Genomic DNA, 23116 nt, shown 5'->3' on the forward strand with positions numbered 1-23116 from the left:
TTGGTTACAGCCAGTGCTGTGAGTTTAGGGGTCAAGGGAACTGATGTCCATTTCCCCCGGTTGAAGTACGTGCATTGACATGTGACTGGTGCCAGGAGTTGGTGTTCTGAAACATTGTCATTACACTACTTGTCTATTTTAACACAACATTTGCAAAGTTTGATGTCATATTAATTGCTTGGAGTTGTTCAGACTTTTTCTTAGCATGCTGATTTGATAGATAGTCAGCTCTAGGTTGTATGTTTGTGGATTTTCGTCTTCATGTTGGAAACTCAACATGTTGGTGGATTAGGGTGTTGATTTTCTGGGCAATTTACACATGTAGGGAATTGTTCCCAACATCTGCCCTCATATTTTCCTTCTACTCATCCAAGAAATATCCCAATTAGTATGGTAGGACAACATGTGTCCAAACCTCTATCATCTGAATCGTCTCACACAAAGAGGAAATAGGGGTTGACACCATACCTATTACCGAGACCATAACTTCCTTAGTTAAAACCTTTCCATTGCAAGCTACGATGAAAGCTCCACTCTGCTCTAGGTCAGTGTACATTTCTTTGTCCATTAATTCGTGATGGAATAGTTTTATTGAAAAACAGTGGATTCATTGTTGCAAAAGATTCAGCATCAGTTCTGGAGCATACCAAGAACTGGGCAAACTGTTCATCTCCAAAACCCTTTATTTAAATCTTACTTTCTAAATGCTAAGACAACTGTGTTGGCACAGCCACCAGTATTGATAAATTTGATTTGTTTCATTGCGGATCATCTGCCCTGATGCGAGTCACTCCTGTTAGAGGCTCTCCTTATGGTTGCCACCTTGCCTTAGCAAAGGCTTTGTGGCTTAATAGCCTTTACCCATAGTCCTGTGCCACTCATTGGACAGGTGCCTACTCCTTGTCATACATGGAGAGGTTACAGCTAAGGGATCAGCAGTGTGATCTGTGTGTTATGAAGGGGCTGCAGCCGTGAGAGTATTGGCAGCCACTCTTTATTGAAAGTGTGAATATAAATTCATCTAATAGTAGGTACAGGGAATCACACTGTACAATAGACATATTGTGCACACCCTTCCGCAGATGATCCATACTTCTGTGAAATTGAAAAAAATGGAGGTCAGATCCCGAAAGGAGACTATAAGTAACTAACCCAAGGAGATTGAGAGAGATGTTGTAAAATGAGCTAAAATTAATGGGTGTCCAGGTAATTGCTGAGTTGTTAACATAAACACTTGACTTGTATAGGGTATTAATGCATGAGGAGTAATTACCAAATATTCAAATATCAAGTCACTCATTACTTTAGAGATTTGGAACAATAAATTCTTCAGACACCAGAGCTAAATCAAAACCTATCTTATTGGAAAGCAACTTATTCTTGATCACAAATGAACACATGCATATCCTTTATCTTCTCCTGTACCTAGCACTCCGATTACTGTCTTAACTTCAAACAAGAAGACCATTTCGTTCAACCTGCTAGTCCCAATATCCCCTCACCAACTCACCTCCACTAAAATCTAAATGACATGAACCAACACAAGATAACTAACTCAGCCTGCTATCATGCACTATAATAATAATAATATTGGTGACACATTAGCAGTGACACCGTATTTGACAAAAAGGGAAGTTCCCTCCTAATGTCAAGAAGGTATTATTATTATTCCTATCTGGAAACTGGGAAAAGACCCTCATATTTTTACTAATTATTGACCATTCTCACTAATGAAAAGGGTATGTTCATTATTTCAAAGAATGGTCAACTGATGAATGTGTTGGTGCCTGGAACCCAGAAAACATTTATCACAATTTTGAAGTGGCTTTCAGTCACTCTGGGCTTTTGGTCACTCTGGTCTAACACAGACCAACTTATAACTGTAGAATCTGCAGTGCACAGTGCTTTTTTTGCATCAACAGCACTTTTTTGCTGTATTCTTCCCGACCTGGTGCCATTGTATCTTATCAGCACACCATGAATGAGGCTTGCAGGGTTGCTTACCCATTTTATCCAAAAGTACCTATCCCTCCTATTGTTTCAGGTCTGGATGATATGTTCGGTCCTCAGCAACCAATGATGTGTTGTTGTTGTGGTCCACACTCGTTGATCCTCTACAAGCCTCTTCATCTGTAAATAACTGTTGCAACCTACATCCATTTGAACCTGCCTACTGTAGTCATCTTTTCGTCTCCCTCTACAATTTTTACCATTCTTGCTTCATTCCACTACTAAGCTGATGATTCAGTGATGTCTCAGAATGTGTCCTATCAACTGATCTTGTCTTTTAGCCAAATTATGTCACAAATTTCTGCTATCTCCCATTCTGTTCAGTACTTCCTCTACCCATCTAATCCTCAGCATTCATTTTTAGACCAAATTTCAAAGTCTCATTTCCTCTCCTAGTCTGAACTGCTTATCATCCACATTTTGCTTCTGTACGGAGCTATACTCCAAACAAATATTGTCATAAAAGACTTCCTAATATTTAAATTTGTATTTTCAGGAACGTTTTCCTTGCCATTGCCAGTCTACATTTTATCTCCTCTTTACTTTAGCCATCTTCTGTTATTTTACTGCCCAAATGGCAAAACTCATCTTCTGCTTTCAGTATCCCATTTCCTGATCTAATTCCCATGGCACTACGTAATGTAATTCAACTACATTACATTACCCTTGGTTTGCTTTTGTTGATGTTCATCTTATATTCGTATTTTATGAAACTGTCCACTATTCAGCTGCTCTACCAAGTCCTTTGCTGTCTCTGACAGAATTACAGTGTTGTCAACAAATATCAAAGCCTTTGTTTCTCTCCCTGAACTTCAGTTCCTTCTACAAATGTTTCTTTGATCCCTTTTACTGCTTACTCAGTTTACAGATTGAATAGTATCATGGATAGACTATAATCATGTGACACTGCCTTCTCAACCAATGTCCCTTTACGTGCCCTTCGACTCATAACTGCCATCTGGTCTCTGTACAAGTTGTAAATAGCCTTTTGCTCTCTGTATTTTACCTCTGCTACCAACAGAATTTCAAAGATTGTATTCCAGTTGACATTGTCAAAAGCTTTCTCTGAGTCTACAAATACCACAAACATATGTTTGCCTTTCTTTAACCGATCTTTTCGAATAAGTTATAGGGTCAGTATGATTGTGTTTTCCTATATTTCTCCAAAACTCTAATTCATCTTCCTTGAGGCTGGCATCTACTTGTTTTTCCATTCTTCTATAACCAATTTATATCTCTATTTTGCAATCATGACTTATGAAATGGATAGTTCAATGCCAAATTCTTCTTGCATTAACATATCTCTGATCTCATGTTCGTGTAATTTCTCTTCCATACGATATTGCCTTCAAGTTCATTTCCCTTTTTTCTTTCACCTTGTCCTCCTTTGCTTTGTACAGTTTTCCGTCATCTTGTTATTCATTCAGCTGCTTCTCTTTCCCATAATTATACCTGCTTTTATAGACTTACATTTGTCTACTAGCCATTCCTACTTAGCCATTTCACACTTTCTGAGGCTTTAGGCATCTGTATTCCCTTTCACCTGGTTCATTTGCAGTATTTTAATGTTTTCCTCCTTTCACCAATTACATTCACTATTTCTTGGGATGTCCAAGGATTTCTACTAGGCTCATAGACCCACTAGTTACAATTGTGTACATTAAATTTTCTATCTCTCTTAGATGGAACAGAAATATTTTTCCCCAGTGGAAACAACATGTACGTATTTGTGAATGTTCAATCTTGTGATCATGTACAAGTGCTGCCAACTGTTTGTTTCACTATAAAAATATCAGCTAGTCAGTAGCTTGTGACTGCCAGAATATACAGAAGTGTTTGGTTACCTATTTTCCACTACATAAATTAATATTATTATTACTGTTGTATTGCATGGTAATTATTGAGTGATCAGTTTATTACAACAGTGAATATGTCAAAATTAGTTATTTTAGTCCATAAGAAGATGCCAAGTGTTCAAAGTGTGTTTTAAAAACGAGTTCATATTTTTATTTTGAAAATGGGTATATATTTTTACATAAATCTTGCGTCTAAAATCATTAAAAAGTCACCCAACAGCATTACAGCACAAAAGAAAATTTTTCTTCTTCTAGAAAATATTCAGTTCTGAAAGAGCTGTGCTTCATCTTTTTATGTACTTGATCCTGTGCTGCCTTCACTGTTTACGTCAGTTGTTGACTAATGCTCCCTTTGAGACTCTCAATAAGCCCCGATTCTTTCAACTTAACCAAGTTCTGTCTCGTTAATTTCCTACATTTTAGCAGTTTCTTCAGTTTTAACCCACAGTTCATAACCAATAAATTATTGTCAGAGTCCATATTTGTCCCTAGAAATGTCTTACAGTTTAAATTCTGGTTTCAAAATTTGTCTTACCATTATATAATCAGTCTGAAACATTCCAGTGTCTCGACCTGTCTTCCACATGTACATACTTTTTCGCGATTCTTAAACCAAGTGCTTGCATTGATTAAAATGTGCTCTGTGCAGAATTCTGCCATGCAGGTACCTCTTTCATTCCTTTGCCCCAGTCCATATTATCTTACTGTTTTTTATCCTCTTTCTTATCATACTATCGAATTTCAGTCACCCATCACAACTTAATTTTCCTCTTTCTTAACTGTGTGAATACTTTCTTTTATCTTATCATACTTTTATTTCAAACTTTTCTTGATCTGCAGACCTAGTTGGCATCACATAAACTTGTTCAACTGTGGTGAATGTTGGCCTCTTATCTATCTGGACTATGATAATGCTGTTTAGAGCAGCTTATTCACATTCCTATTTTTTTTATTCATTTCTAGGCCTACTCCTGCATTATCCCTATTTGATTTTGTATTTATAACCCTGTAACTGACGTGCCCTGAATTCCTATTCATACTGCCACCAGACTTCCCTAATTCCCATTCTATCTAACGTCAACATATCCATTTCCTATTCTAAATTTTCTAACCTACCTGCCCGATTAATGAATCATGCTCCGGCCCATAGAAAGCCATTTTTGTTTTTACTGGGGACAGCATCCCTTTGATTAGTCACTGCATCGACATACAAATGAGCAACTATTTTACCTCCGAAATATGTTGCCCAAAAGGATGCCATCATCATTTAACCATACAGTAGAGCTGCACGTCCTTGGGAAAAGTAATGACTGTAATTTCCTGTAGCTTTCAGCTGTTCGCAGTACCAACACATTAATGCCAAGTTGGCAGATGTTACAAGGCCAGATCAGTCAGTCATCCAGATTGTTGTCCCCTGCAACTAATGAAAAGGCTATTGTGTTTTTCAGGAACCACATTTGTCTGGCCTCTCCGTTATGATTGTTTCTACAGTATTGATAGCATCGTTGAGGCACGCAAGTAACCCCACCTTGGCAAGGTTCATATGTAGTTCAAGGTGGGAGGGGAGGGGGGGGGGTGTAAACCCCCCATCCCCACCCATCTCCATGCAGCCTCCCCCCCACCACCACACGGACCCCCCCCTCCCCAACAGCATGCGGACACCCCCCCCCAACTCCACGCGGCCCCCCCCCAACTCCACGCGGACCCCCCACCCCAACTCCACGTGGACCCCCCCCATCTCCACGTGGACCCCCCCCATCTCCTCGTGGACCCCCCCCATCTCCTCGCGGACCCCCCCATCTCCTCGCGGACCCCCCCATCTCCTCGCGGACCCCCCCATCTCCTCGCGGACCCCCCCATCTCCTCGCGGACCCCCCCATCTCCTCGCGGACCCCCCCATCTCCTCGCGGACCCCCCCATCTCCTCGCGGACCCCCCCATCTCTACGCGGCCCCCCCATCTCCAAGCGGTCCCCCCATCTCCAAGCGGTCCCCCCATCTCCACGCGGTCCCCCCATCTCCACGCGGTCCCCCCATCTCCACGCGGTCCCCCCATCTCCACGCGGTCCCCCCATCTCCACGCGGTCCCCCCATCTCCACGCGGTCCCCCATCTCCACGCGGTCCCCCCATCTCCACGCGGCACACCCCCTCTCCACGCGGCACACCCCATCTCCACGCGGCACCCCCCCATCATCCCCACTCACCCCCCCATCATCTCCACGCACCCCCCCATCACCACGCGAGCCCCCCCCCATCTCCACGCGGCCCCCCCATCACCACGCGGCCCCCCCATCACCACGCGGCCCCCCCATCACCACGCGGCCCCCCCACCTCCACGCGGCCCACCCACCTCCACGCGGCCCCCCCCTACCCATCTCCACGCGGACCCCCCCCCACCCTCTCCACGCGGACCCCCCATCTCCAAACGGATCCCACACCCATCTCCACGCGGACCCCCCCCATCTCTAAGCGGAGATGTCCTCAAATGGTGGGTGGTGCAGATTCAGTTACCTTTCACTACTCATCGCCTAGAGCCATATAATGCTCCGTTCGGTGAGAGGGAATTCATCAGTGTCTAGACCTTTGCTGCGGCACAGTGCCAGAGTCAGACTGCATCCACAGCTAAATGATCAGAAGCCTATCGCTGGTCTGCCAACATCATGTCCTTGCCATTTTCAACCATTTGTGGAGCAAAGATGAGGTCCCACTTCAGAGGCAAGAAAGTGTGAGATCTTGGTACTGAAATCAAGTTAACGCCCCTTGAGATTGACAGTTTACTAATGTACTCTGCAAATTATTCGAACATATCGTGTGCTGGTGGCTTTGTTGGTACTTTGAGTCTCAGATTCTTTTGGCTAAGTCACAAGGTGGTTTTCATCAATGGCATTCTAGTTCTGACTACTAGGTCTGCCTGGAGTCTGCTATCTGGTCAACTTTGCCTGACATCAACATCTTATCACTGTTGTCTTTGACTTGCCAAAGGCTTATGACACCACATGGTTTCATGACAACCTTGTTAACCTATGTGAGTGGAGTCTCCAGGGCCCCCTCCTAATTTTTGTCTGGAACTTCTTGACATACCCTATTTTCTGGGTTCATGTTAATGCTTGCCACAGTACACCCCATATACAAGGGGCTATTTATTGTGTGTGACCCTTTTTCTAGTGGCTATCAATGGCCTAGCTGAAGCTGTGAAGGCCTATGGTGTCACCCTCCATGTGTGCTGATGATTTGTGTATTTACTATTGTTCCTTCACTGTGACTGTTGTCGAACACTGACTGTAGGGCATAGTCCTGGGCTGTCACTCATGGCTTCCGGTTTTCAGCAGCCAAGACATGAGTTATACACTTCTGTCTGCATCATGCTGTCTGTCTACAACCAGAACTCTACCTCAGTGACCAGTTTGTCAATGCAGCGGAGTCTTATCACTTTTTGAAACTGGTATTAATGCCAAATCGACATGGCTCCCCCATCTTCACCAATTTAAGAGAAGATGCTGGTCACACCTTAATACTTTTAACTGCCTCAGTAACACTAGCTGGGGTGTAGACTGCTCTACACTTTGGTGGCTTTACGGAGCTCTGACCCTGTTGTGCCATGACTATGGGAGTCTGGCATATGGCTCAGCATTGAGAATGATGCACCTTATACACCATTGTGGGTTCTATCTTGCAACAGGTGGCTTTTGGCCCAGTCCTGTGAGTAGCCTTCTTGTGGAGGCTGCGGTCCATTCACTACATATCATGTGCAGACAACTGCTGTTCGACATGTGATACACATTTGCTGCTCCCCTTAGCAGGGAGATTCCCCCCCACAACAGAGGCTGAGGAGTGGAATCACAATCACTGTTCGCATACTGTGTCTCTGCTCTGAACTCCAACTTCCCCCCACTCCTCTTGTCAGGTAGCAATTGTGTGTGGCCCCATGGTGTGTATTCAATCCTTGGATCTAAGTCGGCCTATTCTTTGGACCAAAAGATGACCAAGCAGTTTGGTCCCCCCCCCCCCCCCCCCCCCCCCTCTCCCCCAAACCAACCAACCAACCTACTCTGTACTCTGTTAACCCCCATGGTTTTTCGCTGCCTGCTCGTGGCTATTCTTGATGCAGTACTGGATTTGGAAGTGGTATACACCAATGACTCCATGGTCAACAGATGAACCAATGTTGTCACCACACATGCAAGGTGCAGTGAACTGGTCCCTGCCGAACGGATGCAGTGTATTCACTGCAGAATTAGTGGCTATCACTTGAGCTCTCAGTCACATTAGTTCCAGCATCAGTGAGGTGTCCTTAATTGCCAGGGACTCCCTGATTAGTCTTGAGGCTATTGATAGATGCTAACTTCAACAAGTATTAGCTATGACTATCCAGAATCTCCTGTGTGATCTCCACCCAGTTGTGATCCCTGGTCACAGTGGAATCCCAGGGAATGAACATGCTGACTGGTTGGCCAAGTGTGCTACCAAGATGTGGACTTTGAAGATTGGGGTACCATAATCAGACTTTCAATGAACTGCCTGCCATCAGTTGTTGGAGGCTTCGAATATGGATTAGTGTTCCTTGGTTCCTCCAAACAAATTATGAAAGTCTTCCCTTCATGCTCCTCTCAGGGATTCTGCTGTTCTCTTTTCGACTAGCATTGGCCACATGTGGCTGACTCATGGTCACATCCTATGATGTGAGGATCCAGCCCACTGTCAATGTGATGTCCATATGGTGATGGCCCACATCTTACTGGACCGCCCTCTGTTTGGCCACCTTATAGCAAAACCTTATACAGGGTGACAATTATTGAACTATATGAAAAAAATGTAAATTAGTTACAAACTATGAAGTGCACACACACTTTATTCAAGATGTAAACGTCACTACAGACATTCAGATTTAGGTTATAACATGTTCAGTATGTCTACTATCATTGGCAATGATGTGGTGCAGACGAATAGCAAAATTCTGCATGACCCGCTGAAGGGTTGGAACATGGATGCTGTCAATGACCTCCTGAATGGCTGTTTTCTGCAGTGGTTTTGGGGTTATTGCTGTACACTTTGTCTTTAATATAGCCCCATGAAAAGGAGTTGCATGTGTTCAGATCCGAAGAATATGGCGCCCGATCGAGGCCCATGTCAGTGGCCTCTGGGTACCCATAGCCAGAATGTGATCCCCAAAGTTCACCTCCAGGACATCAAACATGCTCCTGCTTTGATGGGTTCGAACTCTGTGTTGAATGAACCACACCTTGTCAAAATCAGGGTCACTTTGGATAATGGAGATGAAATAGTCTTCCATAACCTTCACCTACCATTCGTTAGTCACCGTGCCATCAAGGAATATTGCACTGATTATTCTGTGCCTGGACGTTGCACATTACACAGTCATCCATAGAGGGCAAAGACACTTTTCAATCATGAAATGCGGATTCTCAGTCCCCCAAATGCTCCAATTTTGCTTATTGACAAAGCCATCCAAATGAAAGTGGGCTTCGTCATTAAACCAAACCATACAGGCACATACTAATTCCTATCGTGCACCAGGGCCAGCTGTGCAGTTTGAACATTCTAACACAACCGTTCAGAAGTTATGACGATTTTATTTCATATAGTTCAATAATTGTCAGCCTGTACTTGCTGACACACTATCTCTGGTGCTAGCAGATGAAGCCAAAGTGCCTGATTTGCTTTGACATTTTATCGATGGAAGTAGTTTTTACTCCTTTCTGTGACATAGGGTACATTAGTCTCATCAGCTGCTTGAGGGATTGGAAGGGTGCCCTGTGCCACCTCCAACATAAGGGGTTCATGACTGCCTTTGCTTATTGGTCCAGCCTGGCTCCTGCCCTCCCCACCATTTTGATTCTTCTTGTTCCTTTACATCTGGTGTTGCTTCACTGGCTCATCATCATTGTTTTATTTTTCTGAGATTTTGTCAACTTGTCTGTGTTGCGAGTTCTCTTGTGTTAATGGAGGGTGAGGAAACACCAGTTAGATGCAGAGATTGTGTCTCCAATAGCATAACATGTCCCAAGTCCCTTCAGCTGCTTTCTGGGTAGAGCAACTCACCCATCTTTACCCTCTTATGACTTTCTTGTTTACAATTACTTCTGTCTCTTGATTTTATTGATTATAGGTTGCAGTCGGCTTTTTCAGGCTATATCTTATGTGTCCTTCCTCTCTAAGGACTTTTCCTGGCTTGACACTTATAGGATGGAGGGACTGCTGACATTTTAGTTTGGTCCCTGAACCCCATCAATCCAATCTAATCACCTTGCCCTGTGCCTCCTCCCCTGCCCCCCTGTGTCTGTCCCCTGCCCCCCTGTGTCTGTCCCCTGCCCCCCTGTGTCTGTCCCCTGCCCCCCTGTGTCTGTCCCCTGCCCCCCTGTGTCTGTCCCCTGCCCCCCTGTGTCTGTCCCCTGCCCCCCTGTGTCTGCCCCCTGCCCCCCTGTGTCTGCCCCCTGCCCTCCTGTGTCTGCCCCCTGCCCCCCTGTGTCGGCCCCCTGCCCCCCAGTGTCGGCCCCCCCTGGCGCCCAGTGTCGGCCCCCCCTGGCGCCCAGTGTCGGCCCCCCCTGGCGCCCAGTGTCGGCCCCCCCTGGCGCCCAGTGTCGGCCCCCCCTGGCGCCCAGTGTCGGCCTCCCCTGGCGCCCCGTGTCGGGCCCCCAACCCATCGCCCTGTCTCTTCCGCCCCACAGCCCTGTGTCTCCCCGCCATCACCCTTTCTCTGCCCCCCACCCCTGTCGCCTTGTGTCTCCCCCCTATCACCCTGTCTCTCCCCTCCTGTTGCCCTGTGTCTGCCCCCCCCCCCCTGCCATCGCCGTCTGACTCACCTGTCTCGCCTTCTGTCTTCTCCCTCTGCCCCTTCCTTACACCTTCCGAACCTCTTTCAACATCCCAGCATTTTTACTTCTTGCTCTCTTTTGCTCTTCTCTCCCTGTTTCACAGTTCACCTCTTCCCACCTTGCACTCACCTCATTACCTCGTCTCCTGTTCCCATTTGCTTATTTCCCTTGTCTTTGCCTTCACCCCTGTCTTTTCTCTCACCCCATCTTTCCCACATCGCACCACGTATACCAACTGTCTGCGTCTTCAGCATCTCTCTAACCCACTTCACTCCCTCTTTCCCCCCTTTGCCTCCTTCTTTCACCCCCCCCTGTCTCTCCCTCTTTCCCACCACTATCTGCCTGTTACCCACTGCTATCTGCCTGTCAACCACCTGTCTTCCTATCTCGTCCCCTACCCCCCTTTCCCCCCCACAGCCACTATTTCCTGCCCGTGGCATTCATTCCCACCTCTTGCAATTTGTTCCCACTCCCTGCCATTTTTTCTCACCCTATCCCATCTTTCCTGCCCTCAACCCTTTTCTCTGTTCCTATACTTCTTTCCCACATCCTACCCTTTTTTCCCTACTCCTATACTTCTTTCCCACATCCTACCCTTTTTTCCCTACTTCTACCCTTCTCTCATGCCCCTTACCCTTCCATTCTGCCTTCTACCCTTCTATTCTGCCTCCTCCTACCCTCTTTCCCTCCACCTACCCTCTTTCCCTCCACCTACCCTCTTTCCCTCCACCCACCCTCTTTCCCTCCACCCACCCTCTTTCCCTCCACCCACCCTCTTTCCCTCCACCCACCCTCTTTCCCTCCACCCACCCTCTTTCCCTCCACCCACCCTCTTTCCCTCCGCCCACCCTCTTTCCCTCCGCCCACCCTCTTTCCCTCCGCCCGCCCACTTTCCCTCCGCCCGCCCACTTTCCCTCCGCCCGCCCTCTACCCCTCCGCCCGCCCTCTACCCCTCCGCCCGCCCTCTACCCCTCCGCCCGCCCTCTACCCCTCCGCCCGCCCTCTACCCCTCTGCCCGCCTTCTACCCCTCCGCCCGCCATCGTTCCCTCTGCCCCGCCCCTCCTTGCCTGCCACCTTGCAGCCCCCACCCCCTTGCTACCCCTGGCCCCCTTGCTGCCCCCGCCCTCCTTGTGGCCCGCAACCCCTTGTTGTCTCACCGCATTACTTGCCGCCCCCCCACCCTTCCTTGCCCCACCTCTCTGCTACTTGCTGCACCTCTCTGCTCCTTGCTGCACTTCCCTGCTCATCACTGTGCTCCATCCCTCCTTGTCGCCCCTCACCCTTACTTTCCACTCCCACCCCTCCTTGCTGCCCCCCACCCATTCTTGCCGCCCCCTAACCTTCTCTCCTGCTGTCACCCCTTATTTCCCACCCTGTACCCTCTTTTCCCTCCCTGTACCCTCTTTTCCCTCCCTGTATCCTTCTTTTCCCTCCTGTATCCCTCTTTTCCCTCCTGTATCCCTTTCCCTCCTCTATCCCTTTCCCTCCTCTGTCCTGAGTTTCTCTTCTCCATCCCACTTTTCTCTCCCTCTTTTTCTTCATGTTATTCTGCTTTCTACCACTCTTTATCTCCTGTCTGCTACATTTCCTTTTCGACCCATTTGTTGTTTTCCTCTCCTCACACATATGCTTCCTCTTCTATCTCTTTACGCAGTTTCCCACTTCACACATCCTTTCCCTCTATCCCTCATTTCCTGTCCCCCCCATCTCCCCTTCCCCCCCATCTCCCCTTCCCCCTCGGGGCATACTCTCCCCCTCGGGGCGTACTCTCCCCCTCGGGGCGTACTCTGCCCCTCGGGGTGTACTCTGCCCCTCAGGGTATCCTGTCCATACAGATACACCGATAGCAAAACCAGACTTCTAACATGCCCTGTTACATGATGCAAACAATGGAGAACAAATAACTGTGGTAAGTACAACTACTGCAGAAGCACTAAGAACAAACACAAATGAGCAAACCAGCCAATCACAAGATTAGCTCAGTACACAGGAACATGATAAATGAATAACAATTCACTACAGACACCTGCTTAAGCAAACTTGAAAACAGACATATTTCAAACTGCTCTACTGTTAGTAACACAACATAATTATCCAGAAGGTAATAAAATATGTTATCCAACTATGGAACAGGCCGATTTCATGGTCCCATGAACAGAAAACCTCCCGACTGACAAACAGAAGCTGTATAGACTCCTAGGGGTGGTGTGTACATGTAGTGAAGAGGGTTTGGATGTAAATAGCATCTACAAGGACTTAGTGAGAGCACAAGGGCACATTTACTTTGAGTTTCTAGAAAGTGGGCCCAAGAGCTATGCATACACAAGATATCACCCATCATGAGTACATATGATCTGAATGAGGAGTAAAATGGTTAGTACAAAACTAAGCAAGTTGATGGACAAAGTACTAGCAGATGTTGTTTATTTACAGGAATCTTATGTGTGTGACGGTTAAATACCTGGTCTCCCAACCCAATGGTTAAAAGATGCCAAAGCAGCAATTGTTGTAACAAACACACAAATCAGTGTGACAAATATAATGCAACTATGTACTGAACATTTTGTAACAGCAGAAATTACACAAGGAAGGAAATCGCAAATAGTCACATATTTATACATGCAGTACTCACATGACGTAGGATCCTTCGGAAACTCAGTGAGGGAAATGTCGGGTTTCTTCAGGGTAAAAAGACTACTCATCTTCATGGACATTTACACATACTTAGCATTCTGGCATGCTGATTGGACAGAAACTAAAGGACAAGTTATAATGGGGATCATCAATGAGTGGACTTCGTGCTCAGTAAGGCAGGGCGAGCCTCAATTTACTGTAAAAATGCTGGAGGCATTTTATTAGCAAACGGAACATCTGTAACACATATCACTGATTGGCAATTACATGACAGATGAACTCACAGTGATCACAATGCAATAATTACACACACTCGCTCACTCACTCACTCACTCACTCACTCACTCACTCACTTGCTCGCTCTCATCAGCGACCACCCAATTGTTGCTGAAAAGGGCAAACTGGCAGAAATTAAATGATCCTGTAAAAGAATTTGCCTTGCATGCCACCCAGTGATGTTCTGATTGCTGAGTATGCATATTACGTGACCTACTACAGAAGGCTCAGATTGCTGCAATCCCACTAATCAGTGACATACATAAACAAAGTATACCATGATCGACATTATTAACAAAACTGAGGAAGAACTTCCAATATAAAAGACGATACTACCAATGAGCAAAGACAACATAAGAAAATGAAGTCATACTGCAACAATACCTTAAAGCCAAATGATGATACAAAAACAAATTACAAAAAATGAAGCAGGACCATTGGGACAGTTTTGTGAGGTCCAAGTTACAGAATAACATATCAGGGGAGCTCTTCAAGATACAATCTGAGAGAATAAAAACCCCAGTGGTAATGGCAACAATAAAGCAACAAAACAGTACAATGATGTAGGACTGGAGATGCTTGGCCTAGTAGCTGTTAAACAAGCTGCTGCCAGATGATGACCCTCCACATGACTGACACCATCACATAGACCTATGCAGACAAATGGACATTAACTACATAAATGGTGGAATCACTACTCCTTTCACTAGTGAAGAGCTTGCATTGAAAATAACAAAACTTACAGAGAGAAAAACTCTGGGTGCAGATGGAATTGACTCAGAAACCATTAAAACTGGTGCACTGCAGATCATCCTCAGCCCCTGTTGGGAGACAGCCAATGCAGTGATTATCAAAAAATGAGAGGACAAGGGCTCAACAGACCCAAAACCATATAGGCTGATCAGTAAACTGAATTTACTAGGCCAGGTCCTGGAGAGGCTATTGTGTGACAGACTACAGTCACACAGACAACTTCTGGCCCTCAGTCCACATCAGTATGCCTTCATGCCACACAAGTCTGTTGATATTACAGTAAAAAGGGCTGTACTTGTAACCCAGAGCACACAGGACGAATGTGTGGTGGCAATATTAATTGATATATCTTGGGCTTTTGACAGCCTGTTGTGGCCTGCGCTATTTGCAAAGAAGACAAATACAAATCCCAACAGTTTTATATAACAGCATCCTAGACTATTGCAGAGACAGAAATGTAGAATGGCAGATGGGGCACCGAAGGGTTGTCAAGAAAATCGCCTCATATGTGGACCCTATTTTCGGTCATTGCTATTGCGCCACTGATAGACAGCCTAGAAGAGATGACAGAACAAAGGGGATAGTACCATATGATGATGATTTGCTCTTGGTGTCAGGAAACTCAGGAAGACACTTAGAACAATCAACTACACAGCTCCTCTAAGACATAAATGAATGGTGTAACAACAATAAACCAACAACTGCAGCTAATAAAACAGTGTACTTACTACTAAAAGGTGAACTTAAAACCCCACTATTAAGCTAAATAACACAACTTTGCTGTGCAAAACAGTGACAAGATGTCTAGGTTTACACATTGATGACAAACTGAAGCCCAGTCTTGTTCCCTTGCCTCACCCTCTGTGCCCACTCTTGTTCCCTTGTCTCACCCTCTGTGCCCACTCTTGTTCCCTTCCCTCACCTTCTGCACCCACTCTTGTTCCTTTATTCACCCTCTACACTCTCTCTTGTTCCCTTATGTCCCCTTTTCCTCTGCATCCCCCCCTCTCCATTCATTCTAGTCTCTCCCCTTCTACAGTAATTAAAGAGAAAGCAAGAGGTCCAGGCTAATGTTAATAGTGACATGTTAGAGTTTACAGGTGAAACAAAACTATTTGGAAATGTCTTTGAGAGAATATGGAAAGCTATAATGAAAATAGGATTAGACAAGCAGTTGAAAACATAGAACACCTATTACATTTCATCAGCTAAGATAACAACTGACGAAGCAACAACAGAGACAAAACTGTGTAAGCTTTGAAGATTCCTTCAAATATTTCTGTATTTCAAAGTAAGAATTGGAAACACACGTAGTTAATAACATTCTGAAAATAATCTCAGATGACCTGCTTAAAACCATTCAAGGTGATGTATTCTGCTTTGGGTATTTACATTGAATAGGGAAGTGAAGAGTGTGAATGTATAGTGTACTCTCCAGTGAGCAGAGAGAGATGCATACTGTTTGTACTTTACTGCTTCTTTGTCATACAAACGTTTTTTACAATTCTCCGATGTTGACATGTAGATACTACACACGAAACTTACCGAGGAGCTGAGCCAGCAGCTGTACACACACCGTAAGCTTCAGGAGAACATCCCTCTGCGCCGCCAGGGGTCTGGACGTGACAACTTGCTGTCGGGTTCACTTTCACCATTTCAACGGGGCTCTGAACTTCGTGCTTCCACGAAAAGTTCCAGACACTTGTTGGATCCTGGTACTAACATCAGTCAGGGAAGCAGGTACTTATATTAATATACGCAATGTTTCCATGTCTTGTGTGATAATAATGACTGATTCCATGTACTTAGAAACATTTTCTGAAAAAGTCTCATCTCATCCTCACTAGATTGTTTAAAGAGCTAGTATAATAAAAATACCTGTAATGTTACGTTAAAGGGAATGAAATTTATATACTAATGTGTAAGCTGTAGATTTCTACATTCTTTTGAACCTCATTTGTCATGTTATATGAAATATAAAGTAGTTATGTGAAAATGTGAGCCGGCCGCGGTGGTCTCGCGGTTAAGGCGCTCAGTCCGGAACCGCTCGACTGCTACGGTCGCAGGTTCGAATCCTGCCTCGGGCATGGATGTGTGTGATGTCCTTAGGTTAGTTAGGTTTAAGTAGTTCTAAGTTCTAGGGGACTGATGACCACAGATGTTAAGTCCCATAGTGCTCAGAGCCATTTGAACCATTTTTTGTAAATGTGAGTTATTGTAAAATTACGAAGTTCTTACTTCGGGAGGTGAAAGTCCAGTACTGTAAGTAGACATAATTACAAGTGAATACACTAATGCTACCTTTTGGAATTTTTTGTTCTCCTCATCCTCACAACAAACAGAATTTCTTCACCCCGGAATTATCCTTATCCATTTTTTCCTCTGTGAAGAAGGTTTTGTCTCTTTGTGATTTGTGGTTTTCTGAAGTGTATTTTTCTTTTGGGGTCAGTTCTGGGTATTGAGAAATTTTTAACATCTATCACAGCCTTATAACTATTGTCTTCCTTTCTTGGTTAGACTAGTGATAATTGGGTTTCACACTTCTGTGCTCTGTAAGTTGTCGTAATTTATATTTATAGTTTATGATGCCTCCCACATGTACAATTTGACACATGGAAAATGGCTGGTTTTGAACTGGGCAGTACTGAGAGTGCAGTAGTGAGAAAAGATTTTGGTGGGGGGGAGGGGATAGTTTTTCTCCACACAAGATGCCATTTCAGTTACAGTGGAGCAGTGAAACTTAAAAACCTTGTTTGTTCATCTGTGACAGTTTTGTTAGAAGTGGTGAGTCTGTTACAGCTACACAACTAACGTTTTATGTATGTTTCAATCTTGGTTGACACTGAGTAAGAAGCATACAGGCCCAAGATGCTGAAAACGTTGCAAGGGTAAGGGAAGCAATAGTCAGAAGCCCAGGATGGTCAGCTAGGTGTCATGCTAGTGAACTAACAATCAGTCTTGAACTAGGACTAAGCCACCTCTGAAAAGTGTTACATGAAAACAGCTACAATCACTGTCAGTTATTATAGGCTGTTACTGGTGAGACACACAGGAAAAACACCACCGAAGAAGAGAACAAGAAACTTATGTGGCTCAATGTGGAAAGTGTTGGAAGCTGGCTCCTGAAGAGACACAGCATCTAATTAATATTCAGGCCCCCGAAGGAAAAATGACTGCTTACGAAAACTGTGGACGACGATCTGGCACTTAGAATGCTTGTGGTGTACAAAATACCATGCTAATATGGCTGCTACTATGTAAGCCAAGCAGTATCCACTGTTAAGTGATGCCAGACTGAACACAAGTAGTGCTTACACCTACTCTATCCTGTAAAATCAGCTGTGGCAGAATGCACTCCAGAAAATCCACACCGAATTCTATTCGACGACACATCAGTCATTGAAGATGATGGGATTTTGGGATCACATCATAAAAGAAGCAGTAGAAATAAAAATATCTGAAAACGCTATCAATAAGGACAGCATTTTGAGCTCAGCACAGTCTGGTTCCCAGCCAGTGGGAGGCTGAAGCAGGTGCGGTAGGCGCAGGATGAAAATATTACATTTGGCGAGAAACAGAACACTGCTGAAATCACAGCTAGCAGGGCAGCTATATAACAATGAGGTCACAGTGAGACGGCAGTAATTTACCACTTGACAATGGCTGAGAAGAGCCTGATGAAAAGCTCGTGTGATTTTAACCACTTGACACAGCTGGAAGCCCGAGAAGATTTTATTAATTGTGAATCAGTTAGACGAATTTTGCCTACATTAAAATTCCATCCATACAAACTTCTTATTGTACAACAACTGAAACTAACTAATTTTGCTGTGTGTGAAGACTTGCAGAATACAAGTAATTTTGAGCGATGATGTTATTTTATTGATGGGCGATGAAGCTCATTTTCATTTAATTGGGACTGTCAATAAACAGAACCTGCATTACTGGGCTCATGCGCATCAACACCTTTTTCACCAACATTCTGTCCGCCCCGGTAGCTGAGTGGTCAGCGTGACAGACTGTCAATCCTAAGGGCCCGGGTTCGATTCCCGGCTGGGTCGGAGATTTTCTCCGCTCAGGGACTGGGTGTTGTGTTGTTCTAATCATCATCATTTCATCCCCATTGACGCGCAGGTCGCCGAAGTGGCGTCAAATCGAAAGACCTGCGCCAGGCGAACGGTCTACCCGACGGGAGGCCCTAGCCACACGACATTTCCATTTTACCAACATTCTTTACATTCTGAAAAAGTCACAATCTGGTGTGCCCTTGGCTCTTGCGGTGTTATTGGACCATATTTTTTTGAATAAAATGGGGCCACAGTCTTTAATTTATTCTGAGTATGTTCGTTTGTATGAAACATTCTCGAAATCAGAACTGAGGAGGCTAAAAATCTCTTGAAAACATGTTTGTTTCCAGCTGGATGTGCTACATCATGCACTGCAATGGCATTTCTACGGTGCATGTTTCCTGGACAGATTATCTCATGTTTTGCCTTTGTTCCTTGGCATCCCAGATCTACAGACATGTCACTGTGTGACTTTTCCTTTTTTTTGGGGGGGGGGGGGGGGGGTACCTCAAGAGCTGTGTCTATAAGCACAAACTGCAAAATTTGAAATGTGTTGAAGAATGCAGTCATGCAAAAAATTGCTGGCATTGCTGAAGAGAGACAGGTCTCTGTGATGGGGGATGTGGAGAAGATACTTGAATCGCCTGGTTGGAATGATGGGCATCACCTCGGTGACATTATTTTTCACAAATAAATCTGGCCTACAGTAAATGGCAACTGATGGTCTTTGGTTTAATGTAAATAAGCAGACATAAATTTTAAAATATCCAATGTATTCTTTGTCTCAAAGCTATCTGTCTCCCACATCAACCTGTATATCTCATATATATCACTTCCAGAATGAATTTCACTCTACAGCAGAGTGTGTGCTGTTCTGAAACTTTCTGGCACATTAAAACTGTGTGTCAGACTAGGACTCCAACCTGGGACCTTTGCCTTTCACAGGCAAGTGATGTACCAAGTAAGCTACCCAAGCATGACACATGACTCATCCTCACAACTTTACTTTTGCCAGTACTTTATCCCCTACAATCCAAAGGCAAGTTTTGCAGGAGAATTTCTGTGAAGATAGGAAGGTAGGAGATGAGGTAGATGTGGAAATAAAGCTGTGAGAATGGGTCAGGAATGGATCTCAGGTAGTTCAGATTGAAAAGAACCTGCTGCTCACAAAAGGTAAGATTCTAGGTTCTAATTCAGTACGACACACAATTTTAATCTGTTAGGAAATTTCCTGCACAACTTTTCCAACAAAAGTCTCCACAAGCAGCGAAAGTTAATTCAACGTATACCCAAGCCTCATTGTTTTGCTGTGTTAGCTCTTTTAACCTAACTGTATTTAATCTGCTGCTCTGTTGTTTTCAAGAATTTACCTTAAAAAGTTCAAGCATAAGCCTTGTAAAAACCAGAACTGGACATTTGCAGTTTTTCTCAGACTGGATACTTCATAATCATGGAAAGAATTAGTCTCTTAGCAGGACATATAACGTATTATGAAACTATTTGACAGTTGGAGCATCAGATGCTTCCCTCTGTAAAATCCCTCCTGTTCTTGATACTTTTCCAAAATCAGAGTTAGTGTATGAAGCATGGGAATTTTTGTTTTTCTTAAATTGTCTTTATATTTTTATCAACATCAGTTTTGTTTCCTTCAAAGTAATCCCCTCATGTATAATACACTTGTGCCAGTGTTTTTTCCAATCTTGAGAGCACTTCTGGAATTCACTTTTCGTTATGGTATTCATCTTTTTCAGTGATTCTGTTCTTACCTCTTCAGTGGTGGCGAAACGATGTCCTTTCATTTGCCTCGGGAATAGAAAAGAGTTGGAGGGGAGACATGTCCAGTGGATACAGTGGCTGAGACAACATAATGGTTTTGTTTTTTTGTGAAAATATCACAAAGTGTCATTGAGATATATGGGGAAGCATTATCTTGATGCAATTTTCATGAGTAGTTTTGTCGCAATTCTGGTCCTTTTCTTCATATAGCTTCATGCAAATGGCATCATAACTTTCAGGTAGTATTCCTTATTGACGATATGACCATTAGGCAGGAATCACAATCCACTGTCCCACTGTAATCGAAGAAAATAGTGAGAAGAACTTTCACACATGATTGGACTTGTCGAATTTTTTCTGGTCTTGGCTCTTCAGGTAGTTTCCTTAGGGGCAACTGGGACTTGGTTTTGATCTCATACCTTTATACTCATGTTTTATCACCTGTTATAACCTTCTTTAGAAGTTATGAATTGTTATCAACTTCATTCAGAAATTCCTGAATGATGTCAATGAGTTGTAGTTTTTGGTTGAAATTCAACAGTTTTGGAACAAACTTTGCTGCTGCATTTTTCATGGCCAGAACATCCATAAAAATTGCTTGGCATGAACCAAAGGCTATGATGATATCATTAGCAACCTCTCTGATGATGGTTTGGCGATATTCCAGAAACATTTATTTTCTTTACTTCTTCCACATTGCTGTCAGTAATTGATGTTAGGACATCCAGGGCAGTCTTCACTTCAGTGTCTCTTTGAAACATTTATACCACTCATAACTCTTGTCTTACTCATAGTAATTCGCCAAAAGCAACAGTCAACATTTTGGGTATGGTGCTGCATTTTATTTCATTTTTCAAGCAAAATTAATGCATAAGCTTTGATCCATGTTTTTCAAAAGTAAAAATTTGCTGAGCACTTGGAAACAAGGCTAACCTCTTCAACTTTCAACAATAAACTAAACATTCAAAACAGCTGAAAATGTAATCATACACCAGGAACATGTGCACCAACAAGATAAAAAACATTGAAAATTGGATGTAAAAAGCCCATCAAATTAAAAAATTCCTGTTACTTTTTGATCACACCTTGTATGTAACTCAAAACGCTTCATTCAGAATGAATCGTACTGCACAGAGTTATATTGATCTTCACACAAATATCTTGAGAATTACTAGTGACATACTCGACTGTCAGTAATTGCATAATTAAAGTCCTTATTCAAATTAATGCCTATACTCTTAATGAACACAATCTGCCCTTCTACATCTAACACCCGAACCTCCAGATGACAGACACTCAGATCGGTTCAAAGCATTGTATGTGGATAGAGTATAAATCAAGACTCCAGTTTAGTTTGTATTATGTGCTGTCATCCAACAGAATGGATGTAAACATAAATTAAAAGTAATCCAGATTAACAGTGCATAGAAAAACACAGTGAGTAGCAGATATGTATATATATATCCCACAGGGAAGTTGGTAGAGCATTGAATCAATGAACAAATGGTCCTTGGTTCAAACACCAACGATGACAATTCTTTTTTCTTTTTCTTTCTGTATTGTGCAAAGAAAGTATTATATGCAGCAACATGTTTATGACATGTGAAAGGGCTGTTTGGAGCTTACAGCAATGTTCTCCTGACAGTCAGCTTTTGCTACGTAACCTGTAGAGAACATTGGTAGTTTCACAGAATATACAATTGGAAGAGAAAAATAAACAAACAACTGCATCCTACATGCTGAAGTAACAATAATTATGACAACAACAAAATGATAACATCAATAATTAGTACATATCGTCCAGCTAACAAAGTGAAAGCAGACTGCCAAAAGAACACAGCTAAGCACTTCAAAAAGTCGTTACATGTCAGGAAAATGTTCTCTCATATGATAGTTTCACGCACGAACAGTTTTTTTTTTTTAAGTTGTCACCTGTGGTGTTTGAACGTGAGACCTTTAGTATGATGACCACACGCTCTACCAAATCACCCACATAAGTTTTACGCAAAATTTTATGAGAGATACAGTTTTGCTGTGCTCCATAGTTCTCGTGTTACTTTTAATTACCGTTATGCATGTTCTACTGGACAACAGCACATAGCATTAAATCAGTGTGGTGGTTGATATGCTATTGACATACAATGTTTGCACCGATCTGAGTGTGTGACATCTGGAGATTTGGGTGTCAGTGGTTCCCCTAAAGAACCTAAATCACAAGTGAAAGCACTGAATCTGACAATCTGCTCAATAATGTTTGTAATATAATAACCATCACACAAAGATTTCTGCACCAGTTATAAAATTCCCCTTCCATGGGTACTTATGAAGCAGAAGGGGCCCCTTTAGCCTTTTATAATACCCCTAATTAGTTAATTAAGGGATATAAACAAATTTTGTTTGGTGTAAATAGCTTGAAGAATGGAAATTACTTGTGAAAGAAAATGTTTGCAGGATATGTTACAGTATACAGAAACAAATGTTCGGTTAATTCACAGTTGCTGCGGGACTATGAATGCAATTTAATAATTTTCTGAATGAATTTTATTCAGTTAATATTTTTTGTACATTTAAATGACATAAAAACAAAAAACAAAAAAAATTGCAGCAGTATACTAATTATTTTAAATTCAAACGTATCATTTGTTGATCTTTGCAACATTTTTTCCTCAAAGTTTCCCATCTTGGTATGAACAGAGTTCATTTACTCTTTTAGATCTCTGGATGTTGCTTTTCCATGGTTTCTTCTAAATTACTGTATATGTGTGCTGGGATACATACTATGAAAAGATCACAGCCAATATCCTGAATTCTTGTTCATTCCAAGCTAGTACTCAGTCTAACTGGACATTAAACCCCAATCTTCCTGCCTTGTGTCCGAACACACTAACAGGTACAATTAATATTTTCAACT

At 43.4% G+C, this 23116-nt stretch overlaps 1 protein-coding gene across 2 annotated transcripts in view; it reads left to right on the forward strand.

Annotated features, from left to right (window-relative positions):
- The window catches only part of LOC126480805 (exocyst complex component 4), a 241833-nt gene that overhangs the window by 45667 nt on the left and 173050 nt on the right, over positions 1-23116 (forward strand). For both annotated transcript variants that reach the window (XM_050104127.1, XM_050104126.1), the window contains exon 5: positions 15888-16102. In XM_050104127.1, the coding sequence (XP_049960084.1) occupies positions 15888-16102 (215 nt within the window). The remainder of the gene's footprint in view (positions 1-15887; positions 16103-23116) is intronic.

Source organism: Schistocerca serialis, chromosome 5 (genome assembly GCF_023864345.2).
Source record: "Schistocerca serialis cubense isolate TAMUIC-IGC-003099 chromosome 5, iqSchSeri2.2, whole genome shotgun sequence".
Taxonomy (NCBI): domain Eukaryota; kingdom Metazoa; phylum Arthropoda; class Insecta; order Orthoptera; family Acrididae; genus Schistocerca; species Schistocerca serialis.